The sequence below is a fragment of the Amblyraja radiata genome, chromosome 1, assembly GCF_010909765.2.
Source record: "Amblyraja radiata isolate CabotCenter1 chromosome 1, sAmbRad1.1.pri, whole genome shotgun sequence".
Taxonomy (NCBI): domain Eukaryota; kingdom Metazoa; phylum Chordata; class Chondrichthyes; order Rajiformes; family Rajidae; genus Amblyraja; species Amblyraja radiata.
The window spans coordinates 105,491,112-105,515,345 of NC_045956.1; the positions used below are offsets into that span (position 1 = coordinate 105,491,112).

At 42.8% G+C, this 24,234-nt stretch overlaps 1 protein-coding gene across 1 annotated transcript in view; it reads right to left on the reverse strand.

Moving 5' to 3' along the window:
* The window catches only part of gabrg1 (gamma-aminobutyric acid type A receptor subunit gamma1), a 152,539-nt gene that overhangs the window by 38,750 nt on the left and 89,555 nt on the right, over nucleotides 1-24,234 (reverse strand). Inside the window, exons 4-5 of the mRNA XM_033028027.1 lie at nucleotides 18,247-18,467; nucleotides 6,108-6,190 (exon numbers count right to left, since the gene is read on the reverse strand). Coding sequence (XP_032883918.1) covers nucleotides 6,108-6,190; nucleotides 18,247-18,467 — 304 coding nt within the window. The remainder of the gene's footprint in view (nucleotides 1-6,107; nucleotides 6,191-18,246; nucleotides 18,468-24,234) is intronic.

Below are 24,234 nucleotides of genomic sequence, written 5' to 3' on the forward strand. Positions count from 1 at the left end.
CCCAAATCTCTCCCATTTCCTACTCCCCCACCCCTCTTCTCACCCTCCCCTCTCCCCACCCCGTCTCCCCCTCCCCCCCTCCGCCCACCTGTGTGTTTGGGGGGTGGTTAGTGTGAGTGTGATGCGGCAGCTCCCCCCCCTCCCCCCCTGCAAACGCGCGTTGAGGAAACAGACCCAACGGATCTGCACTTGGTCTAGTCTAAATCTAAAACTAAGCTGATAGTTTACTAAAAAGTAGTGATCCCCACATCCTGATGCTTTGGAGTCAACGACATCAAAACACAAAGACTGTTTCCACAAAATCGGAAGGATGACCAAACTAATGTCAGCGTCTTCTCTCATGCCAACACCAGACCTAATCGACTGGATATACAGTATCATTCACCCCTCTGTTTCCTATCTTGCAAAAGAATCTCGCTGTACACCAAGCTCTGCCATGGGAGGAGATTTCCAGGAAGACAAACAAAACATTTGAAGGACATTCTCAAAGTCTATTTGCAAAATCTATAACTCATGGGAATTGCAGGCCCATGACTCCTCCTAAAGGAGAACAAACAACACGAAGGGGCAAGGTACCTCAACAAGGAACACAAATGGTGAAAGGTGTACAGAACGCCCTAAAATGCTGCATACCTGCCTGCTTCAAGCACTACCTGCCCCACCTGTGGCACAGTCAGTCTCGGCCACCTGAGAACCCGCAGATATGGAATAGAAATAAGCAATTCTCAACCCTAAGGGAGCACCTAAGATGCCAAATCATATCCATATCAAATAGAGGACAAGTGCATTACCAAACAAGATTATCATGATGAAAATGAAACATTGTTTTCTTTTGTACTCATTGAAACATTGCCTGACAGTTTTTATGAAGTTAATATAATAATATAATATGAAGCTAATAGGACCTCTGGATCCTCATTGCCTGGGTAATATTATACACTAATCATGGAATTGGTCTTTTATTATTCTCTCATGGCTTGGCTTTCTAAGACAACATTTATGATACTGTGGAGTGGCTATTAACTTACATGACGTATTCAGAGTCCTAAACTACGGATCCCAAGACATGTGTGAATCCCAAAATGAAGAATTAAATCTAAGAATTTAGAATAGAAAATAATATTAGTAAATGTGACTGCAAAGTTACTGGATTCTCATTACAAACTCAATTGGTTCACTGCTGCTCTTCAGGAAAGGAAATACACAATTTTTCCTGTAGCTTATCCTGCATGTGACTCCAGGTCCTTCAATGTAGTTGATTCCTAGCAGCCCTCTGTGCTTAGAATAGTAATGAGATGGAGAATAAATGTCAACATCACTAGCTAGGCTCACATCCCATGAATGAACATGAAAAATATCATGCTCGTCCTTAACCTTCCTTGATGGCAAGATTGTTACTCAGCATGAACCACCACACTCCATCTGGTGCAGTTACTCTCACATAGCTGTGAACTCTCAAGTTCCTGGACTCTGACCAAAACGCAGATTCAGGTCCAGATGAGTTCATTGTCGTGTGCACCAGGGTGAAATGAAGTTCTTTGTTCACATGAAGCACACAGAATATACAAACAGCAAACTACATTAAATACAACTATGATCACAAAAGCATCAGGTTGTAGTGCCATCTGAAGCAATGCAAAAAATAATAATAATAAAAACAGACTAACCAAATGAGGAAGAGTTAAGCATAAGAGTACATGGCATCACTTCAATGACAGTGGTGCAAAAGAGGTGAATGATTTAGTTTAGTTTATTATTATCACATGTAGTGAGGTAGAGTGAAAAGTTTTTTGTTGAGTGCTATCCTGTCAGCAACAAGAAATATACAGTACGTATTCAGGAGCCTGAAATCTATGAGGAAGAAGCTGTTTTTAAATCTGGACGTCTGGGCTATCAAGCTCTTGCATCTGCATCTGTAATGTTCAGTGCACGATAAAGTCCAGTAAAATCCAATTAAAGATAGTTCGAAGGTTTCCAGAGAGGTCGATGGGAGGTCAGGACCGCTCTCTAATTGGTGAGAGAGCAGTTCAGTTGACTGATAACAGTTGGGAAGGAACGGTCTCAGAATCTGGTATTCATGGCCTGTTATGGTATTCAAACCCTGCCACAATCACCTGATATTCACTTGGTATTTTAACATGGTTCTCTGAAAGTAGGCAAATCAGTTACACAGGGTGGTGAAGAATGTATGTGGCATGCTTGCATTCACTGGCTGAGGAAGGCCATGAGTACAAATGTTACAAAATCTTGGCTAGACTGCACTTGGAGAACTCTGTGCAATTCTGGCCACCACAGGACAGTAAAAAATTGATTTAGCCACATAGGCTGTAGAAAAGATTCACAAGGATATTGTCTGGATAGGAGGGCTTGAATTATAAGCAGAGATTTGATAAACTAGGTCTCTTTTCTCTTGGCAAAGGAGGCTAACATGTTTAGGTATATAAAGCTACAAGAGGCATAGATATGATATATTGCTGGAGTCTGTTTCTGATGGTAGGGATTTCTAATACCAGAGAGTAGAGTTTGAGGTAAGAGGGAGAGGGTTTAAAGGCAATCTATGGGATAAATTCCCCCCGAGTTTATTCCCACACAGAATAGTATATTCCCACATAGAATAGTTGGCATCTGGAATGAGCTGCCAAGGGAGATGGTGGAGGCAGGAACAGTAACAGCATTTAAGAGGCAAATAAACAATATTTGCATGAACAAGGCACAGTGGGATATAGAATGAATATAGGCAAATGCGATTAGTATAGCTGGGCCTTCTGGTCAACATATATGTAGTGGGCTGAATATATCTTTCTATGCTGTACAATTTATATGTCCACCTGACATTTACACCCTTCATGTTGATATCAGTTGTAGGTTTGGGGGGTACTGTCAAAGTAATCTATGCAAGTAAATGTACTGCCTTTGTAGATGGAACACACTACAGCCACTATGTACTCTATATGCATGAATATTTGGGCTGGTGAATGGGATAACATTCAAGTGGGCTCATTTATTTTGGATGGTGTTACACTCCTTCACTGTTGATGGAACTGCATCCATGCAGGCAATTGGAGAGTATTCCATAATACCTCTGATTTGTGCCTCATCTTTGGTTGAAAGTTCTAAGGAAGTGAGGAGATGAGTAACTTGCCATTTGATATCCAGCCTCGTGTAACCACAGAAGGTAGTTGTTGCTTCAGTTGAACTTCTGACAAAAGATGATCTCCAATGATGATAATGGATTTATAGTCGACAAAGTCTTTGAATGTTGCGTGACATGGTTAGATTTTCTCATTTAGAAATATCACCTTCAGTGATATTTATGGCATTAATATTCATTGCCACAAATCTGTCCATGTCTGAGCATTGTCCTACACACAGACATGGCAGCTTTGTTCACCAAGGAGCTGCAAATGGAATTGAACATTATACAACTATTCCAACTCCTGACATAAAAGCTATTCCCACCCAACTTCTGGCCTTAAAGCCACTCGCACTTCTGGAATTCTACTTTTTTTTTCCACACTTGGGCCAAAATGGTGACAAGGTCTGGAGCCATGTAGTCCCAGTGACATTTAAAGTGGATATATAACCATATAACAATTACAGCAAGGAAACAGGCCATCTCGGCCCTACAAGTCCGTGCCGAACAACTTTTTTCCCTTAGTCCCACCTGCCTGCACTCATACCATAACCCTCCATTCCCTTCTCATCCATATGCCTATCCAATTTATTTTTAAATGATACCAACGAACCTGCCGCCACCACTTCCACTGGAAGCTCATTCCACACCGCTACCACTCTCTGAGTAAAGAAGTTCCCCCTCATGTTACCCCTAAACTTCTGTCCCTTAATTCTGAAGTCATGTCCTCTTGTTTGAATCTTCCCTATTCTCAAAGGGAAAAGCTTGATCACATCAAATCTGTCTATCCCTCTCATCATTTTAAAGACCTCTATCAAGTCCCCCCTTAACCTTCTGCGCTCCAGAGAATAAAGACCTAACTTATTCAACCTATCTCTGTAACTTAGTTGTTGAAACCCAGGCAACATTCTAGTAAATCTCCTCTGTACTCTCTCTATTTTGTTGACATCCTTCCTATAATTGGGCGACCAAAATTGTACACCATACTCCAGATTTGGTCTCACCAATGCCTTGTACAATTTTAACATTACATCCCAGCTTCTATACTCAATGCTCTGATTTATAAAGGCTAGCATACCAAAAGCTTTCTTTACCACCCTATCTATATGAGATTCCACCTTCAAGGAACTATGCACGGTTATGCCCAGATCCCTCTGTTCAACTGTATTCTTCAATTCCCTACCATTTATCTTGTACGTCCTATTTTGATTTGTCCTGCCAAGGTGTAACACCTCACATTTATCAGCATTAAACTCCATCTGCCATCTTTCAGCCCATTTTTCCAAATGGCCTAAATCACTCTGTAGACTTTGGAAATCCTCTTCATTATCCACAACACCCCCTATCTTGGTATCATCTGCATACTTACTAATCCAATTTACCACCCCTTCATCCAGATCATTGATGTACATGACAAACAACAAAGGACCCAACACAGGTCCCTGAGGCACCCCGCTAGTCACCTGCCTCCAACCCGACAAACAGCCATCCACCATTACCCTCTGGCTTCTCCCATTCAGCCACTGCTGAATCCATCTTGCTATTCCTGCATTTATACCCAACAGTTTAACCTTCTTAACCAACCTTCCATGAGGAACCTTGTCAAATGCCTTACTAAAGTCCATATAGACAACATCCACTGCTTTACCCTAGTCAATTTCCCTAGTAACCTCTTCAAAAAATTCAAGAAGGTTAGTCAAACATGACCTTCCAAGCACAAATCCATGTTGACTATTCCTAATCAGACCCTGTTTATCCAGATGCTTATATATATTATCTCTAAGTATCTTTTCCATTAATTTGCCCACCACTGAAGTCAAACTAACAGGTCTATAATTGCTAGGTTTACTCTTAGAACCCTTTTTAAACAATGGAACAACATGTGCAATACATCAATTGGAGAGTAAATATCAGTGGAGAGTAAATGTAATTGGATAGCACTGTTAATGACACTTGCATCACCTTGTTGATGAATGAGAGTAGACTGGTTGGACAGTAATTAATTGAATTGAATTTGTCCCTTTTTGCAAACAGGGCATCATTTTGCAAATTTGTATCTTATTTGGTGATAGTAGTTTAAAAAATAATCCATGTTTAATTAGTTAATCCAATTTATGTGACCCAGTTACCATGTTTCGATTTAAACTCTTGTTCCTTGATCTTTTGTGTAGACATTGAGATTCCCATTTTAACTCTACCTACCCTTTTGAACAGAATAGGCAACGTCATAGACATATAACTGATTTAAGTGTGGCAGATTAGAAATTGTTTCCAAATATCTTTTTTAATTGTGAATATTAGAATTATACACCAGCCATTGTGATCTGGAACCATGTTTATAATTTATTTATCAGTAACTGCGAGATTTATTTATTTCTACTAATTGATGTTTGGTTGAAGTGAAGAGTTAAACTTATTTTTAATAATGATGGATACTTTATTTTAGCACAATTTAAAACAAATATATAAATGTATAATTGTCCTAATTTAAGTATTCCTAAACGATTTATTTAGGTTTTCAGAAGCCAAATAACTTTATATAATATGTAATAATGGGGAAAAACATCCATAAAAGCATAAAATAAAAAATAATTTTAAAAACTGAAAGGATTTGTTGAAAAATCACAGCATAAAATATCAAGATGACTTTATTTGCACTATTCTACAACAAGTGTCAGAAACAGTCCCATTCTTAATTTTTCTCACCACAGTACAATCTGGGAATTATTAGATTTAAACAAACTATTTTGACACAAGCAAAAACATAACTGCGAAAGAAACATGTTAAGATAACAAAGCTGCATTTGTCAGAGGGTGCTCTGATGAATCAAAATACCTTCAAATTCACTTAGGCTATACAGATGATAATGGCTTATCGATCACTTTAAACACCCAACTGGTAATATGGCATTATTACAGCATTATTTATATCTCAAATTGTTTTTTACTGGAAGCAAAGCCTTACAACACTTACAGCTTGAGAATTCCAATGGGCAAGAATGATGATCCATAGGAAAATCATGAAGCTGGAGGTAACATTCAGCATTGATGGTTAATCTAATATGGCAAATAAAGAGATAAGCAAAGTTGTCAATGTTGTAGATCAAAACTTTAATAATATGTAAACATTATTGAAAAAGCTATGTTTATGAATATCGCAATGTCTATGTATTATAGTGGTGATGTTCATTCCACATATATGGCTATAGATTGACTCATGGTTCATCAGTTATTTTCAGATGTCGTTGAAAATTCTTTAGAGGGTCCTGCATTGTAAAAAATGGTTGACTTCCCAAGGATGTTCCAATGTCAACAATCTGCAGTTTGCAGCAGCAGAATCCTTTGGAAATTGCCAGTCCATCACAGTGGCGCAGCAGTAGGGTTGCTGCCTTACAACGCCGGATTTGATCCTAACTACGGGTGCTATCTGTATGGAGTTTGTACTTTCTCCCCGTGACCTGCATGTGGTTTCTCCGGGAACTCCAGTTTCCTCCCACACTCCAAAGACGTACAGGTTTGTAGGCTAATTGGCTTGGTAAAATTGTAAATTCTCCCTAGTGTGTGTAGGATAGTGTTAGTATGCGAGCATTGCGAGTCAGAAACGGACTCGGTGGGCCGAAGGTTATGTTTCCACGCTGAATCTCTAAACTAAACTCTACACCAATACAATGCAATACCCATGAACTGATTTTAGATTCCTTAAGTAAGGATCTTTACATCCAATTTACACTGCTGATACCCCATGCCGCCCATCAAGAAGCAAAATTGACACATATTCCAATCTCCTTCTGTATGTAATGAACATAATGATATGGAATTCATGTGAAATGAATCATTAAATAGGCAGATTAAATTCTGGGTAACTTTTACCAAAAACTCATGGACTTAGAAAGTCTCTCACACTCTGCAAGATTTTTGTGCTAATTGAGTGAGTTTCATATGATGGGTACACAGTTATTTTGTATTCTTGATGTGTGCTCCTGTAAATTTCATCTGAATTCTCATTGCATTCAGCACGCATGCTTAGAGAGGCCACTGTTTAATAATGCATGATGACCAGCATCTGTCTGATTATTAACTGCATGAATGTCTTGGGTCTCCAAGACTGAGATGGGTCTTAACTCGAGTGTTGATCAGCCAGTCAATTTTAATGGGCATTCAAAGCAATGAATGATAAACAATCCAAGGGGATTATCTCCAAGCTACGTTGCTAATGCTGGACTAGAGAAACATAGCACTCTTATGGTATAGAGCCTAGAAATATCTCAATGTGTCTTTAGATCTAATTTTGCTTATCTCAAGACGCTGATGACTTTATCATTCTGACTGAATAGCAATAAGCACTGACACTTTGTGAGTGCTAGAAGCTCTCTGTGTTTAAATTTCCGAGAGTTTGTTTCTTTCTGAATTTGTCTCTAAATGTGATTTTTGCTGCCTTTCAGCACTGGCCTGGGCTCTGCACATAGACATGGAGATAGTGTGGCTTCTCTCTCCAAATCATCATCTATAATATTTCAAATAATGTAAGAACATGACATTATAAACCCATAATATTAAGGATTTGTTCATGTGCCCCTTCAGAACCTGGTAAGTTTAAATTATTGTGTTGATCCTTGTTTTCACAGCATCTTATTGTATGTAAAATGTTTTTATTTTGCTGCTTATGAAAGAATGTAACGGAGGTACCACTACCAAAAATGTTTTTTCTCGAAGGCTTCAGTCCACAATTATCAACAGTGGCTGGTACAGTAAAGACCAAAAGTCATAGCTCATTGTACATTCAATTGCTAAATTTTCACTCACATGGAAACATATCACTTTGGTCAAAACACAGTGCTGGAGTAATTCAGCGGGTTTTGCAGCATCTCTGAGTGGAATGAGCAGGCGATGTTTCAGACCCGAAAACTTTAAACCTCCTTCCAGAGATGCTGCCTCACCTGCTGAGTTACTCCAGCACTTTGTTTAGTTTAATTTAGAGATACAGCGCGGAAACAGGCCCTTCAGTCCACCGAGTCCGCGGTGACCAGCGATTCCCACACACTAACGCTGTTCTGAACATTTGGGACAATTTACAATTAGACCAAGCCAATTGACCTACAAACCCGTACGTCTTTGGAGTGTGGCAGGAAACCAGAGATCCGCGCATGCAGATTATGGGGGGAACATACAAACTCCATACAAACAACGCCCCTAGTCAGGTTCAAACCCGGGTCTCTGGCACTGCAAGGGAGCAACTTTCCCGCTGCACCAAGATTTGCTTGTGTTTTGCTCAAGATTTGAACATCCACAATTCCTTGTATCAACATATCACATTGTTTCCCCATTAAACGGAGATATAATACCATGCAAATTATTGATTGTTTACGGAATCTAAAATTGCTCATCAGATAGCTAATTATACAATTAACTAATTATTTACACACACACACCTACCTTTAACCAAAGATGTTAAAGATGTTAATGACACCCAGTCCTTGTCAACTACAAGCTGTTTAACGTAAGCTGTAACTTAACATTTTGAAAGCATTCATGTCAGGTACATTAAATTCAAATAGATCACTTTTCAGATAAGTCTCCTTTACACCTGATCTTGCATCCTTATCTCCAATTCTTAGCATTATTTTTCATAACTGTGAACTCTAAACATCGACAGTTAACATTAAACTTAACACAAGGTGACAGCTCTTTTTCAGCAAGTATGTATACTTTGCATTTGGCACAAATGTGGATGTTGTAAACTCACATTTCTACAGTGTTTAATTTTTGTGACGATCTTTCTTTCTATCCTTCTACTTGCACAGAAGCTTTCACCTGATCATTACTCAGAATTCCTGTATATAATAGATTATTCTCTTTCCCGTGTCCACTTTTGAAATCATAGAGTCGACTCTTCTAATTTTATCTTTCTGTATTGTCCCCAAGGCTTTAAATTCTGCCACGGTTGCTTTCAACCAGCCTTCCTGCACTCTGGTTATACTGATTTGGGCTGATATCAGTAAATCCACACATACAGTAACCTGCTCACCTGGAGCTTTTCATTGCAATAGTTTCCTCCCTTGAAGCAACCAACCAAATCTGTGTTTAACTCAAGCCTATCACCAATTATGTGAACAACAAGAGTCTTGTAGACATTTGTGGCCTTCTCCTGAGAATTCATACAATCTCATGTCTGCATAACTGTCCCAGACACAACTGAAATAATCTCAGAACAGCAAACAGCAAACAAATGCCAGCACTCACCACCATGCTGAACATTTTGTCCCTCATTTCCATCTTGCTAGCTTTTCCTCATGCCTCATGAAACATAAGAATATAAGGAGGGGAAGTTGGAATTTGCCACTTGGTTCACAGTGCCCGATCAACTATTCAACTGGGTCATGCCTGATCATTGGCATCAACATCACATGGCTAGGCTATCATTGAACATTATAGCCCATCGGTGAAACAGTATTAGAACAAAATAAACACTATTCAGGACAGGAATGGGCTTATTGGTCCATGATGTATGTGCCAAACATAATGCCAAGTTAAACTAATCTCCTGTTTAGAAAAGGAACTACTGATGTTGGTTTAAACTGAAGATAACCACAAAAACCTGGAGTAACTCAGTGGGACAGGCAGCATCTCTGGAGAGAAGGAATGGGTGATTTCTGGTTGAGCGTGATCCATATCCTTCCATTCCCTGTATTTCCACGTGCCTTTCCAAAAGCCTCTTAAATGCCACCATCCGTTTCCACCTCTGCCACTGAGAGTGCATTCTAGACAGCCACTACTCTCTGTTAAAAAAAAAACTGTCCCACATATCTCCTTTAAACTTATGCCCTCTAGTATTTGATATTTCCATCATGGGAACAGGTTTCTCTCTATCCCATCTATGCCTCTCATAATTTTATTTACTATCAGATCTCACCTTAGCCTCTGACACAGCAGAGAAAACAATGCAAGTTTGTCCAACTTTCCCTTATAGCTAATCCCCTCTAATCCAGGCAATATTCTGGTATGCCTCTAGTGCACGCTCTCCAAAATCTCCACATCCTTCCCATCATGGGTTTTGCCAGAATTCCCTAATTTGCAGTTTGCACACTGCGTAAATCCACAGCATCTGACCCTGAAATGCCCGCAAGTGTCTTCAACCTGATCATGTATTCACCATGTATTCACTAGCCATTTCCCCTAACCACTGGATGCAGTTGTCAAACTTAACATGCTCGAAAATCTCTCACTTTGGTGGATTAATATGTTTCTTTGAGATTTTCATTATGTTCTCATATATGACATTGTAGTTCATACCTCTAGTGGTCTCATGTGTATCCAACTCTACATCCAGTATCACCTTCTTCTGCTGAGGTGTTTGCACATTTCTCTGCACTATGTCCACTCCTGGGATACTCACATTATTGCTTGCTCCCCTTCACACTCCCCTTCCAAAACATTTCCATTCACTCCATACACTGCCAAAATGGCCAAGTGTTCTTGTATGCCGCAAGCTGCCCAAGATTTCCGCCATGTTCACTGTCTGCCACCTTCACTGCTTTACTCAGAGAACTCTGTTCCCCATCTCCTTTGTACTGGATTATTGTCCAATCACATCTACAAGCAGCAACCATCAACCCTAATTTTATTTCAAAGTCACGTGAGTGACTACGTGAAGAGCCCGCCAGTCCGCATGCGCATCAATTCGCGAGAATGCATGCGGCGGATCAAAGCAGTTTGCAACTGCTCACAACTGCTCCGGCAGGTGAGTGAATTTTACTTTCAGCGGGCCGCTGCGACAGCGGTCCCAGAGTAGCTGATGGAGGCGGCCATTTTGGTGGCCGCCGCCATTGGAGCTCCTTACGGGAGCAGGAGGCCGATTTATCGGAGGCCGCCGTGGAAGCTCCAGAGGAACTCGGTTTCATTATTGCGGCCGGATTTTAGCCACCATGGAACTCCATTAGGAGTTGGGGCTGCCGGTACGGCTTGGGAGCTCGCTGTAAAAATAGCAGCAGACAGTGTATTAATATAGCGGCTATGGTTCGTATCGCTGCTAAGTTTACAGCGACAGTGTTAGCCGCGGCCAGGGCAGCGATCGGCTGGTTCAGCGATTAGCGCCTATATAAATTATTAAAAATAGAAATGCTGCTGAGGCAGCATACGCTGGTTCAGCATTAGAGTCTGGCATAGCACCTATACATTTTTAAATAGAAATGCTGCTGAGGCAGCATATGCTGGTATCAGCATTACAGTCTGCCATAGTGTCTATAAATGTAAACATAGAAATGCTGGTATCAGCATATAGTGTGTGCTCTATTCATAGGGACATTTTAATTTCTTACACAAATTAAAGGATTAAGGTAGTTAAACATGGAGCTGGCAGGTTTTTAATAGCAGTTGCTGTTCGGTCACGTTTGTGACTATCACAGCAGATAGGACATTTATTATCATACACCATATGATGTAGAATAATTTGACTTGCTTTTGACACAGTATGGGACTCCACTGGAGTGAGTGGCTGTTCGGAGGAACTCCACTGAAGCTCCAGATAGGAGCTCCTGCCTTGGGAAGCCTTTTTTCAGCTGTGTCTATCAGACACATGTGGAGCTATACCTAGTGCAGGGTTGCAGTATTTCTCCCACTCTGTCTAGCGGACTATCGGGAAGAGGTGACTACGATTATAATGCCGGCTCATCCGAGTCATATTGGGGGCCAGAGGCGCTCCAGTCCTTCACTGTAATACTCGGTTGGGGCTCCAGAAGGGAGCAAGGACTCGGAGTCACTAGCAGGTGCAACCTGTCTGGTAAGTATAATGATGATACCGACAGACAACCGATCTGCACAGCTAGTCCCGGTTCGGCTCCTAGAGGGAGCAACCAGACAACCCCGAGTCGGGGCAAAATCAAAGCCAAGTCTGTGGGACAAGTCCTGTCGGATGATTTGGGTCAAGGGGATTCTGTCCCCACATCTATGACAGATGTGATTGGGCGTTTGTCTCAATTAGAACATCTGATGAATCAGATGGTGGCACAAGAAATGCTCCGTGTTGCAATATTCCTCCCACTCAGATGAAAGGAGTGGTGGAGATGGTGCCAAAGTATATGCACATATGCCTGAAGCAGCTTCTGGTTCAGGGTTCCAATATTCCTCCCATTCGGATGAACGGAGTGATGGAGATGGTGCCAAAGTATATGCACACATGCCTGAGGCAGCTCCTGGTTCAGGGTTACAAAATTCCTCCCACTCGGATGAAAGGAGTGGTGGAGATGGTGCCAAAGTATATGCACACATGCCTGAGGCAGCTCCTGGTTCAGGGTTACAAAATTCCTCCCACTCGGATAAAAGAAGTGATGGAGATGGTGCCAAATATTATGCTCCGTATTGCGGAAGCATACACAGGCAGTTCAAGTCATATGCCTGTAGCTACCACTGGTTCAGGGTTGGAATATTCCTCCCACTCGAAAGATTATCGGAGATGGTGTCACAAAATATGCTCTGTGTTACGGAAGCATGCACAGGCAGTCCGAGGCATATGCATGTGGCAACGCCTGGTTCAGGGTGCACTATTTCTCCCACTCTATGAGAGTGTCAGAGATCAGTATGGAACTGACTCCGAACACGACTCTGAACATGACTATGTGCCTGAATCCCATGCTTTAATGCATGATGTGCGAGAATCGCAAAAGGAAGAGCTGCCTGCTCTTTCCTCTAAATTTGCTGTTCCCTCGGGGATGGACAAGCCATTACAAGAGGAGTTGGCCAGCGGCAGCAGCTATCTAACAGAAATGACAAGCATGACAGACAGGGTCTGCAAATGGAACCTCGCTGAAGCTCCAACAAGCAAATCGACTCGGGGTCAGAGACGCTGGTAAGTAAGGTCTCATTATTAACCTCTGCAAACTCTGAAATGGAGCAGCCTGTCAGCCCAGGTTTGGGTTTACTGGCAGCATGGGCTGTCTAGTGGGTTTTCACTGTCTCTGGGATAGATCAGGTTGATATAGAGACATTGGCAGGGTGCCTTGCATAGTAACCTCTGTAAGTGCCAAGTAGGCACAGTTTGGTTACCCTGGTTCAGGGTAGAGCATCATGGGACTGGCTGGCCATATGGGTCATATTGACCAGGGAAGCACTGCCTCATCATCTGTTATTGAGGTTATCAGACTGCTCAGTAGAATGAAGTAGTTGACGTCTTCCTCAACACATGGTTTATTTCTCCTCAGTTAGTAGAATTGCTGGTTCATTGGAATCATCATTGCCATCCTCTCTGGGATAGGTAGTTACCAGCAGGAAGCTGGTCTAGCATATAATATAATTTTTATCTGACCTGCAGGTTCATGTTGTGGATCAACAATGTATTTATAATAATCCATAGGCTCTCAATACCAGTATTCCTGATTGAGTGGCGGGTCGAAGAGATTGTGTTGTGCACTCTGGTGACTTAGACATGTAGTTTCAGTCAAAGGACTGCAAGGTAATTCCTGATTCAGCCTTGCATTATACTAATCTCGACTCTGAGGGAAATCGCGGAGTATTCGTGGTGACTCTTAGTCAAGAGTTGACGGGGAACTCATATTCCCACATCAAAGGGAGACTGTGGTGTCAGCTCTAGTCATTAGGTTCTGATTATATGTTATCAGCGAAATGTATGAATAACTAGATAATGCATCTTCCGCGGCAAGAGAAGCCAAAAAACATTTCCGTCCGTATGGTCAAGAGAGGAACAGGGGTTCCGAGTGCAATCAGTGACAGCTCATGCGAGGATGAGTGGTCTGGCCAAGGACTAGAGGGGTATATTTCTGATACTTCTCAAGATTACAGAAACATGGTGCAGGCCAAATCAGGTTAGCATTTGGCTAATCTGATCATGGGTTTAGTTACCCAGTTTAAGATGGATGATTGGCTTTCTGCAATTTAACTGATTCAGAGAATTGACCTTGAAGTTGCATACTCTGCCATATCTATACACATGAGGCACAGATTGTGCTGTTTTGATAACAAAGCTAGTGGTGAAAGCCAATGCTGCCCTACTCAGATTAAAGGGCATTGTGTCATCGAGTTTTAGGTAATATGCAATATTTGCAGCTGATAAAACTTATGGGTTATCAAGATACCTTTTGCGATATTAAAAATGAGGCAACATGAAATTTAAGTGCCAATTTTGCCTATTCATTCACGCCATGGTAAGGCGGCTGAAGCAACTCTTATTTACTCAGTCACGAGTGACGGCTGGGTCAGCCTGTCCTCTCGGGCAGCTAGCTCTGCACGATTGTATGAGAAGCTTGTGAACAACATATGCGAGTTATTTTTAAAAGGAAATAACAGAGGTTTGTGTGGCTTTCAGGTTGAGCCTAGAGAAGCTTTTATGTGATAGCACAATTGACATTGCTTGTGCTGCTTTGTCATTCTCTATAGTACCATAAATGGGACAATAAATGATTGGTTATTCACCCACTGTTCACTATGTTATGCAGGGTGTCTTTTATTTGACCACTCTAATAGCCTACACTCATGGTAGTGCGCGATGTATATCAGTATATTATTATTCAAACATTCTTTTACTTTTTCCTAATGGGAGCAGTATTTTTAAGATGATTATGCTTTTAGCAACTGATCTCAGCACAAAAGAACACAGCCTTTACTCAATCTCTGGCTTGGTCTCTACGTCATAACTGACATTAGGGTAGCTTGTTATGGGAATTATCTCATAAGCAAAATGTGCAGGATTACGTACATTTGAAGTTGACAGCATACCCACCAGAGCAGAGATCGGGGGTGTCATTAGGTATTCAAGTGCACTGAGTTTGCTAGTACCTATGAGATGAAAGATAGTTTCTTTTTTGTTATTCAATTGTCTCAAGATATTGCTGATGGCTCATTAGCAACCAATAGAATGGATTTTCCCTTTCATCTTACAGCAAAGGGCTTACATAGTGTGTGTTAATAAATTATACAATTTGGTTGAATATGTCTGGATATTTGCAAATAAAATTCTGCAGTGTTGCATGAGTTATTGTCTAACTCAACAGTCTATTGGGACTACGGTCCGGTTAAGAACAATGGTCATGTATGCAAGTTAGCATCATGATATTAATAACCCATGGTTTTTCTACCATTAATGGTTTATCTGTTTAAGTGTTTCACACACAGATTGGGTTACTGCATGAACCAACAGAGCTTTGTAGTCTTCACATAGTCACTCACGTGACTTCGAAATAAAATAGAAATATTAAACATGAACTTATCGTTTGAAGTTTGATCTTTATTTATGAGAAGTTGAAGTGAGGGATTACGTGCCCTCCACTCCCAACCCTACTTCTCATATCGGTAGTTCTAAACTCGTTAATCTTCCTATAGCTTAGGTCAGCAACTATACTGTGGTTTCATACAGCTGCTCTAAAGCTTGACGCGTATGCGGACTGGTGGGCTCTTCACGTAATCCATCACTTCAACTTCTCATAAAATAAAGATCAAACTTCAAACGGTAAGCTCGTTTAATCTTTCTATTCCAATGCAGTGCTTGTAGGCTCTTTGGTGTTGCTTATTAAGACAACAGTAACATCAAAGGTTACAGTGAGAAGGCAGAATAGGGTTGAGAGGGAAAAATATATCAGCCATGATCGAACGGCAGAGAAGACGCTATGGGCCGAATGGTCTAATTGTGCTCTTATGTGTTATGAACTTATGGTCTATAAGTAACAAATACAGCTTGAACAAAACCTTCATTAAAGATCGTCAGTAACTAAATGGTAGGCGTGGCTGGTGCAGCAATGTGTCTAAGGTCACATCACATGGTGAAGCAATTTCTTACAAGATATACATACTCACTTCCATCCACCACAGTCTTCACTCACTTCTGAGCCACTAAGATCACGGGGTCTGCACCAGCCCATGGTTGAGTTTTGCTAACATTCCCCAATAGATTCTGCATCGTGAGCTCATGTGTGGTCAGTGGAATTTGCAATAATAGTGGTTCCCCATACATTAAAACTCCAAACAACCATTTTTCTATACCATATCTTTATAAAGAAGCATTTGTCTATGCAATTTTCGTTCGACAAAAGAATTGTCATTAAATACTGGAAGATAGAACAATCCATATCGAAGAAAGTAAATGTCAGATTAGATTTGCTTCTCCCATATCAAATCTTTCTCTCTCCTAATCTTGCTCATTGACGTTCCATAGCATCATAGAAATATCAATTCCAGGAAGTGATCACTTTGGCCACTGGATCATTTGAAGGGAAATCCAGTTATTCTCACTTCTGTATTGTTTCCCTATATTCTTGAAATTATTCTTGAAATTAATCATCTCATTCCAGTTTGAATTCTCATTCATAGACCATAAGGCATAGGAGCAGAATTAGACCATTCTGCCCATCGAGTCTGTTCTGCCATTCGACCATGGCTAGTCTATTTTCCCCTCTCAACTACATTCTCCAGCCTTCTCCCCATAACCTTTGACATCCATACTGCCTTCTGTGACAATGGATTTCACCGATGGTGGTGCATTCAAAATCTGATTCTCTTGTATAAAAAAAAGTTGGTCCTTATGTTGTTTCTGTCTCCTTTGCAAATTATCTTCCTTCCTTATTACTCTCAATCCCTGTAAATTCCAGAATATTTATCTGTATTAACTAGCTCCGGATGCATTGACGCACTGCAGCATTCTGATGTGGACCAACTGCTTCGGTATCACAATTGGGGAACAGTACAAAGAGGATATTTATAAGTGCATAAGCACATTTCACTTTTGCTGCATTGAACAATGACATACAAAGGCCTGTTTTGTTTTTATGGAGAGATCAACAATTAACTTAGTCTGCAAATAACCAGAGAAGATCATATCAATGTATTTGAAAGCTCTGGCTAGTTGAAAATGGCCATTATATGAAAAATAGCAGTTGGAACTAAGAGTAACTTGCTTTATTTCTTATCTCATGGGAATGTTATCAATAAAACAAATGAAACTAGCTGGGGCCCCAGGAGGTTGCCCTGAGAAACACCAACACTGGCATCCTCGGATTGAGATATTGGCTTGCAATAAACACAATGAACATCCTTTGTGACAATTGTGTCTTTGATAATTAAACTTTTTACTCCATCCCTGTTTAAATTAATAACATTTTTGGTATTAACTTGCAAGCCAAATATATTAATGCGTCAGACCAGTCTGAAGAAGGGTCTCGACACGAAATACATCACATTCCTTTTCTCCGGAGATGTTGTCTGACCCATTGAGTTACTCCAGCTTTTTGTGTCTATCTTTGATTTAAACCAGCACCTGCAGTTCTTTCCTACAATAATCTTGACACCATGGATGTTGGCACTTTCTTCTAATCATTGTCTAAGCCACTAGGATTAATACACCATGAAGGATGGACATACTGTATGAATACATGTCCAAATAGCTTTGGCCCAGAAACATTGCTCGTTATGGGCAACCAGCCCTGTAAAACAAGCTTTGCAAGTAGTGCTTTACCATTATAGTTGCTCACTATGTCATTCTGAAAACATGAAAACACACCAGGGATTATTTACAATTTTACTAAAGCCAATTAACCTTGGAGGAAACCGGAGCACCTGGAGATAACCCGCATGGTTACAGGGAGAATGTAAAAACTCCATTCAGACAGCGCCTGGAGTCAGATTCAAACCCGGGTCCCTGGCACTGTAAGGCAGCAACTCTACCGCTGCACCATTGTGCTACCTTAATCCACAAGAACTTAAATCATATGCAAGAAAAACACAGAGCAACAACAGCATTTTTTTTAAAAATCTTGTCGTAGACCTTATATCATGCTTTACAACTTAAGCATGTTTATGCTTTTGTTTGCCCTGCAGGATACCTTTCAGAAGTGAAATTGGGGCAAGTTCCTTTGCATTAATTCCAAATTGAATGGCATTGAAAAGAAAGAAACTATTGAAACTATTGTTTCTGGCAAATGTTTTAGTGCATGCACAGTCAAATGTCTTCTAGCAGATTTAGCACAGCTCCCATTTGGCACAGCCAAAGTGACCCCTCATAGTTTTCAACATTTTGTGAGCTCTGAGATTGACATGTTAATCTGGCAATGGAAATGGAGCATTTTAAGTGCATGAGATGGCCCACCATAAGTGAAAGTTTCATTCACTGGCCTTACCTCAGTGTGTACAATATTTTGCCATCATTCTGAATTCGCAGCAATCGATTTGGTGTTGTTATCCAGTGAGCATCTGACTTTCTTGAGTTTCGGAAAAACGTATCTGGGATCCAGATTTTACCAACCATGTTGCTATTTAGCATGAGAACTTTCATTGTGCCATTAAACCTCAATCGGCTATCATACCATGACTGAGCAAAAAAAATGTCAATTGTATATTCCTGAAAAATAAGTGGAAATATACATTATACATGTCAGTTCATTGACCACTCTTTATTATACTTCATTATCACATTATCAACTGCATTTGCTTTAAATAATCAACACACAAGTTGCACCAGTGAAGCATTTCAAGCCGTCCATAGAAATATCAGCAACACCCATGTACAACATGAAGTGTCATAGAATTTGACAGCTTTGAAAAAAGGCCCTTTGGTCTATTGAGCCCACACTGACCACCCAGCACCCATTCATTCCAATCCCATTGAATTTTTCCCACATTAATAACCTCTGAGATTATATCACTCATTTATCCATAAAGGGCAATCAATAGTGGCCACTTATTCACTAGTCCCCCATGAAAAAAATTATTCTAGCTATGAACTTACAGTAAGTTGAGAGTTTCTGGACTGAAGTATTATGGAATCATAGTCATACAGATTGGAAACAGATTTTTAGCATCACAAAGTCTACTCTGACTATCAAAAACCTGTTTACATTAATCCCATTTTATTTTCCCTATATTCCCTTCACGTTGCCCCTCCATTCTACCCCAGATGCTAGCATTCCTCTACCGAGGGGAGATTTAAAGGGTTAAGGCATAAGATGCTGATCTTAATATTTTGTTTACTAAAAAGCATGGAAACAGTTAAACTTGGCCAAAGTTCAAATTGGGGTGAATGGTGCATGGTAACATTCGTAGAGTGTAGCTGTATAAATCTAATTCACCAAACAATACAATGGATTTGTAAATGGAAACTGTTTGTTTATGAAACAGTTGGGAGATTTGGAGCAAGTAATGGGCCTGTCCCACTTAGGCGACTTTTCAGGTGACTGCCGGCGACTGTCAAGTCGTAGCCGGTTGCTGAAAATCCAGCGACTGGAACGGCGACTGGAACGGCGACTGTCAGAGTGGAACACGCACACATTGCTTCCTTCACCGGCCAGTTATGTATGCGGGGGACATGGCAAGCGGGGAGAGTGCTGTCTGAGTGAAATTCACACGGTGCAAAGTCAATGTGAGACAGACACACACCATGATGAACAGGAAGGTTGGCGCTGTAATTAAAATGGTGAAAGCACAGTGTATGGGAAGGGTCACTTCCTTTAAAACAGGGATGGAGAGGGGGGAGAAGGAGTGGAGACAACTTTTAAGAAGCCAGAGATACATGGCTGTGAAGCTCGGCAGACAGTAACATTACCGGTTGGTTATCCTTGGTTCTGAAAACTACTGTTTACGTTTTCTTTTCCCACTGAGCCAATGAAATTCACCGGTCAGCACCGGCTACAACCTACGAGAACCTATGAGCTCTTGGCGACTCACTACCACTGCACCTACAACACGAGAATTCTCGCTACTCTCCATGGCGGCTTCATTCTGGTCTCCGCTAATATTTCAACAGTATACGAGAATGCGGGAACTACTCACGACCATGAAGGCGACTCCCCGGAAACCACCTGCGAACAAGTGGCTATCATGTGGCGACCACATAGTCTCCTGTAGACGCCTAAAAAGTCGCCTAAGTGGGACAGGCCCATAATGCAGGGATTCGCAACTTATATCTTGTTAATTAATTCCCTGTGATTTCACTTGTGGTAGTTACATGCAAATGTCTCAAACAATCCTGTCCACCTGTTCTATTTTTCTTCCTGCTCCTTAACAAGTTGTTCAATTTGACCCTGTTAAAAGCACATGAGACAACGGAAGTTCAGAATAATAACTTCTCTGAAAATAATTAATCTACATTTTATGCTAATTGGCGTAGTTCTCAGACCGTTTTTCAGATCATGCATTCAGTTCTCTATAGGTGGAAGGTTGAAAATCTCTGATCTATAAATATTTAAACATTCAGACAAGTGAAAGCATACAGTACATGGATGCCTGGAGCAGAGTGTTTTAAATGTTTCTGCCAGAAAGGAAACAATACCCCAGAGGCACCCATCAGTTTTCAGGACATGTAGTCTCCACAGCTGATCTGTAAAATGTTCCCTGAAGTTATTTTTGATGTCTCAAGGAGCTTCACAGTTATTCAGAATTCAGTATTTATGTATCCCAATAAATGGAAATAATTTTGTTTGATGGCTACAATGATCATACTAGTTTTAATCTTATCTATCATATATCATATCATATCATATATCTATTAAAACTGTGTGTGTGTGTGTGTGTGTGTGTGTGTGTGTGTGTGTGTGTGTGTGTGTGTGTGTGTGTGTGTGTGTGTGTGTGTGTGTGTGTGTGTGTGTGTGTGTGTGTGTGCGTCATTTTGCATGTGAAACTTATCTCCTCGAAAACCAGATGCCAAAACAGCAAAATGTTTACATATTTCAGTAGAGATTTTCCTTGCGAGTTTTGAAATCCGTTGGTACATTATTTTCCTGACTTTTTTAATTAAAATTGTTCATCAATCTGAACTTTAAAAAAAAAATCTGACTGTTGCCCATCTGCTGACGTTACAATAACAGTGACATTTTTACATCTTCTGGTAGAAATTTTCCTTATGATTTCAAAAATCCAATCCTCTATAAATTTGCTCGATTATTTCCAGAGATATTTACTAAAATTTACCAGCAAACTGACATTTAAAAAACTATTAAGGTTGCCCAGCTGCTGACCTCACAATGCCTTTCCAACTGGCCCAACTGCTTCCTGGCCCCGCCTGGCCCTGTCCCCCCCCCCCCCCCCCAGCCTGCCTGCAGGCCCCACCCGGCCCCGCCCGCTGACCTCACAATGCCTTTGCACCTGGCCCAACTGCTTCCTGGCCCCACCTGGCCTGGCCCCCCCCAGCCTGCCAGGTTGTTGATTCCTTGTTTTTCATTGAATTGAATTGAATTATTTCTTACTTAACATCACTAATTCTTAACATTAACTTTTAATTTCAAAGGCAAATTTAAAAAAAAAATTTGAGCTGTTTCATTGACAGCTTAGATCAGTCCCGCTGTGTGTGTGTGTGTGTGTGTGTGTGGGGGGGGGGGGGGAAGGGGGTTGCATTTCGGTTTCTCTGTCTCTCCCCCATCTCTCTCTCTCCCCATCTCTCTCTCTCCCCATCTCTCTCTCCCCGTCTCTCTCTCCCCGTCTCTCTCTCCCCCCTTCCTCTCCCCCACCCCCCCTGCCCCCCCACCTTACCTCCCCTTAACCCCCTTCTTCCCTCCCCTCCACCCCTCCCCTACTCCCTTCCCTCCACCACATCCCCTCCCCACCCTCCCATTCCTCCTCCACTCCACCCCACTCTCCCTCTGTCTCTTGCCCTTCTGTCTCTGCCCCTTTCTCTCTGTCTCTCCTCATTCTCTCTCTACCCCCCCCCCCTCTCTAGATGCGCATGTGAGTTGGGGGCTATGCGTCAGTGGATAGGGTGGTTATAGGGTAAAAGGAGCAAATCAATAATATTATTATATCAACGGGGGTAGTTAGCGTGTGTGCGGGGGGGTAGTTTGTGTGTGTGACGAAGCATGCCCCCCCCCCCCAGCCCCCCCAGCCCCCCACCCCAACGGGTCTGCACTTGGTCTAGTATCTATTAAAACTCAGTGTGTGTATGTGTGTGTGTGTGTGTGTGTGTGTGTGTGTGTGTGTGTGTGTGTGTGTGTGTGTGTGTGTGTGTGTGTGTGTGTGTGTGTGTGTGTGTGTGTGTGTGTGTGTGTGACGCGACATGCCACCACCCCTGCCCCCCTCTTCCCTGCCCCCTGCCCCCCCCCCCCCTGCGCCCCCCCCCCCACAACTGCACATTGGGGGAACAGACCTAATGGGTCTGCACTTGTATCTATTAAAATTCTGTGTGTGTGTGTGTGTGTATGTGTGTGTGTGTGTGTGTGTGTGTGTGTGTGTGTGTGTGTGTGTGTGTGTGTGTGTGTGTGTGTGTGTGTGTGTGTGTCTGTGTGTGTATATCATTTTGCCTTTGAAATGTATTTCCTCGAAAACCAGACGCAAAAACGCGGGGATTTTTACATATCTCGGTAGGGATATAACTTACGATTTCAGAAATCCACTGCTCTCTAGATTTGGTCAATGATCAACAAAATTTAAAATCAAACTGCTGCATGAGTCACACTGCCACCTCACAGATGTCAAATCACAATGGATCTCATTTACATATATGACATCACAATGGGACAGGGTGGGAGATTGGAACCTTCACGTGGTCCCACTAAAACCACACTGTGGCATGAGTCACAGTGCCATCTCACAGATGTACAATCATAATGGATCTCATTTACATATGATATCACAATGAGACAGGGTGGGAGATCTCTAGCCCTCCCTCCCTCCATTCCACCCCCGTTCTTTCCCCCACTACCCCTTCTCTCTCTCCCCCTTCTCTCTCGCCCCCTTCCTCTCTCCCTCCCCTTTCTCTCTCTCTCCCCTTCTCTCTCTCCCCCCTCCTCTCTCTCCCTCTCCACTCTCTCCCTCCTCTCTCTCTCCGCCTCCACTCTCTCTCCACCTCTCCCCTCCCCCTCTTCCTCCCCCTCTCCTCTCCCCTCCCACTCTCCCCTCACCCCCATCCTCCCCCTCCCCATCTCTCCTCCTCGCACCTCCACCTCTTCCCCTCTCCTCTCCCCTCCCCTTCCCCCACCCCTCTCTACCCCCCTCACCCACCCTTCCCCCCTCCCCTCCTCTCTCTGCCCCTCCTCTCTCTCCCCCTCCACTCTCTCCCTCCTCTCTCTCCCCCTCCACTCTCTCTCCAGCTCTCCCCTCCCCCTCTCCCTCCACCACTCCTCTCCCCTCCCCGTCCCCCCTCTCCCCCTCCTCCCCTCTTCTCCCCATCCCTCTGCCCCTCTCCTCTCCCCTCCCCTTCCCGCACCCCTCTCTACCCCCCTCACCCACCCTTGCGAAGCCCCGCCCGCCTGCGCGCTCATTCCAGCAGTGGGTTTCCAGAGTCAGAAGCTGCATCTCTCTCTCCTCATTTGGCTCACTCTCCCCATTCCCCTCTACCACAGCCACCCCCCTCCTCTTCTCACCTCCTCCCCTCTCCTTCCTCCCTCTCTCCCCTCTCCTCTCTACCAAAGATCCTATACCGCTATAGGATCTTTGCTCTCTACCCGTCACAGGGGGCGATCGTCTGTCCCCCCCCCCCCCCCCGCCCCTGGCCCGGCCCGGCTTTGTCATACTGGCGGAAGCCATGATCGGCTGGTCCCCCCGCTGCTTTTCACCATCCTCAGATCGCTTTGTCCATCGCTCGGGCTGCCGCCCCTCTCCTTTTCCAGCTTTATTTCTTGAGTTATTCATGAAAATGTCCAAAATTTTCAAATCACTTAGAAAATAAACGAGCTGATGGCGTCACAATGGGTCTGCTGCGCACTTTTTTCCACATGCTTCGAGTTACCCAAATAACCTCCCCCCACTCAGACACTCAGTCATATTTTTGCTCCCACTCGCACTCGGACGGCCGTCTGCCCCGCCTTGCCCGCAACAGAGCGGCCCTCTCCCCCCCCCCCCCCCCCCGGGCTCAGGAATGAAGCCACTGAACACACAGTAATTTGGTTGATGCGCGCAACGCTGACCATTGACCACTGCCCGCTCACTTCCTCCCTTCCTCCCTTCCACCACTCCCCATTCGCTTTTCGCGGCCCGCTCGCTTTTCAGACTGTGGCATGTGCTGCGAGTGAAGAATGAGCAAGTCGGGCCCTGTACTAGAGCTCTCTCTCTCTTCCCGGGCTCTTCCCCCCCCCCCTCCCCCCCCAAAGGCCCTCTGTCCCCCCGGGCTCTCTTCCCCCCTCCCTCCCCCTCCCCCCCGGGCTCTCTTTCCCCCCCTCCCCCCAGCTCTCTTCCCTCCTCCC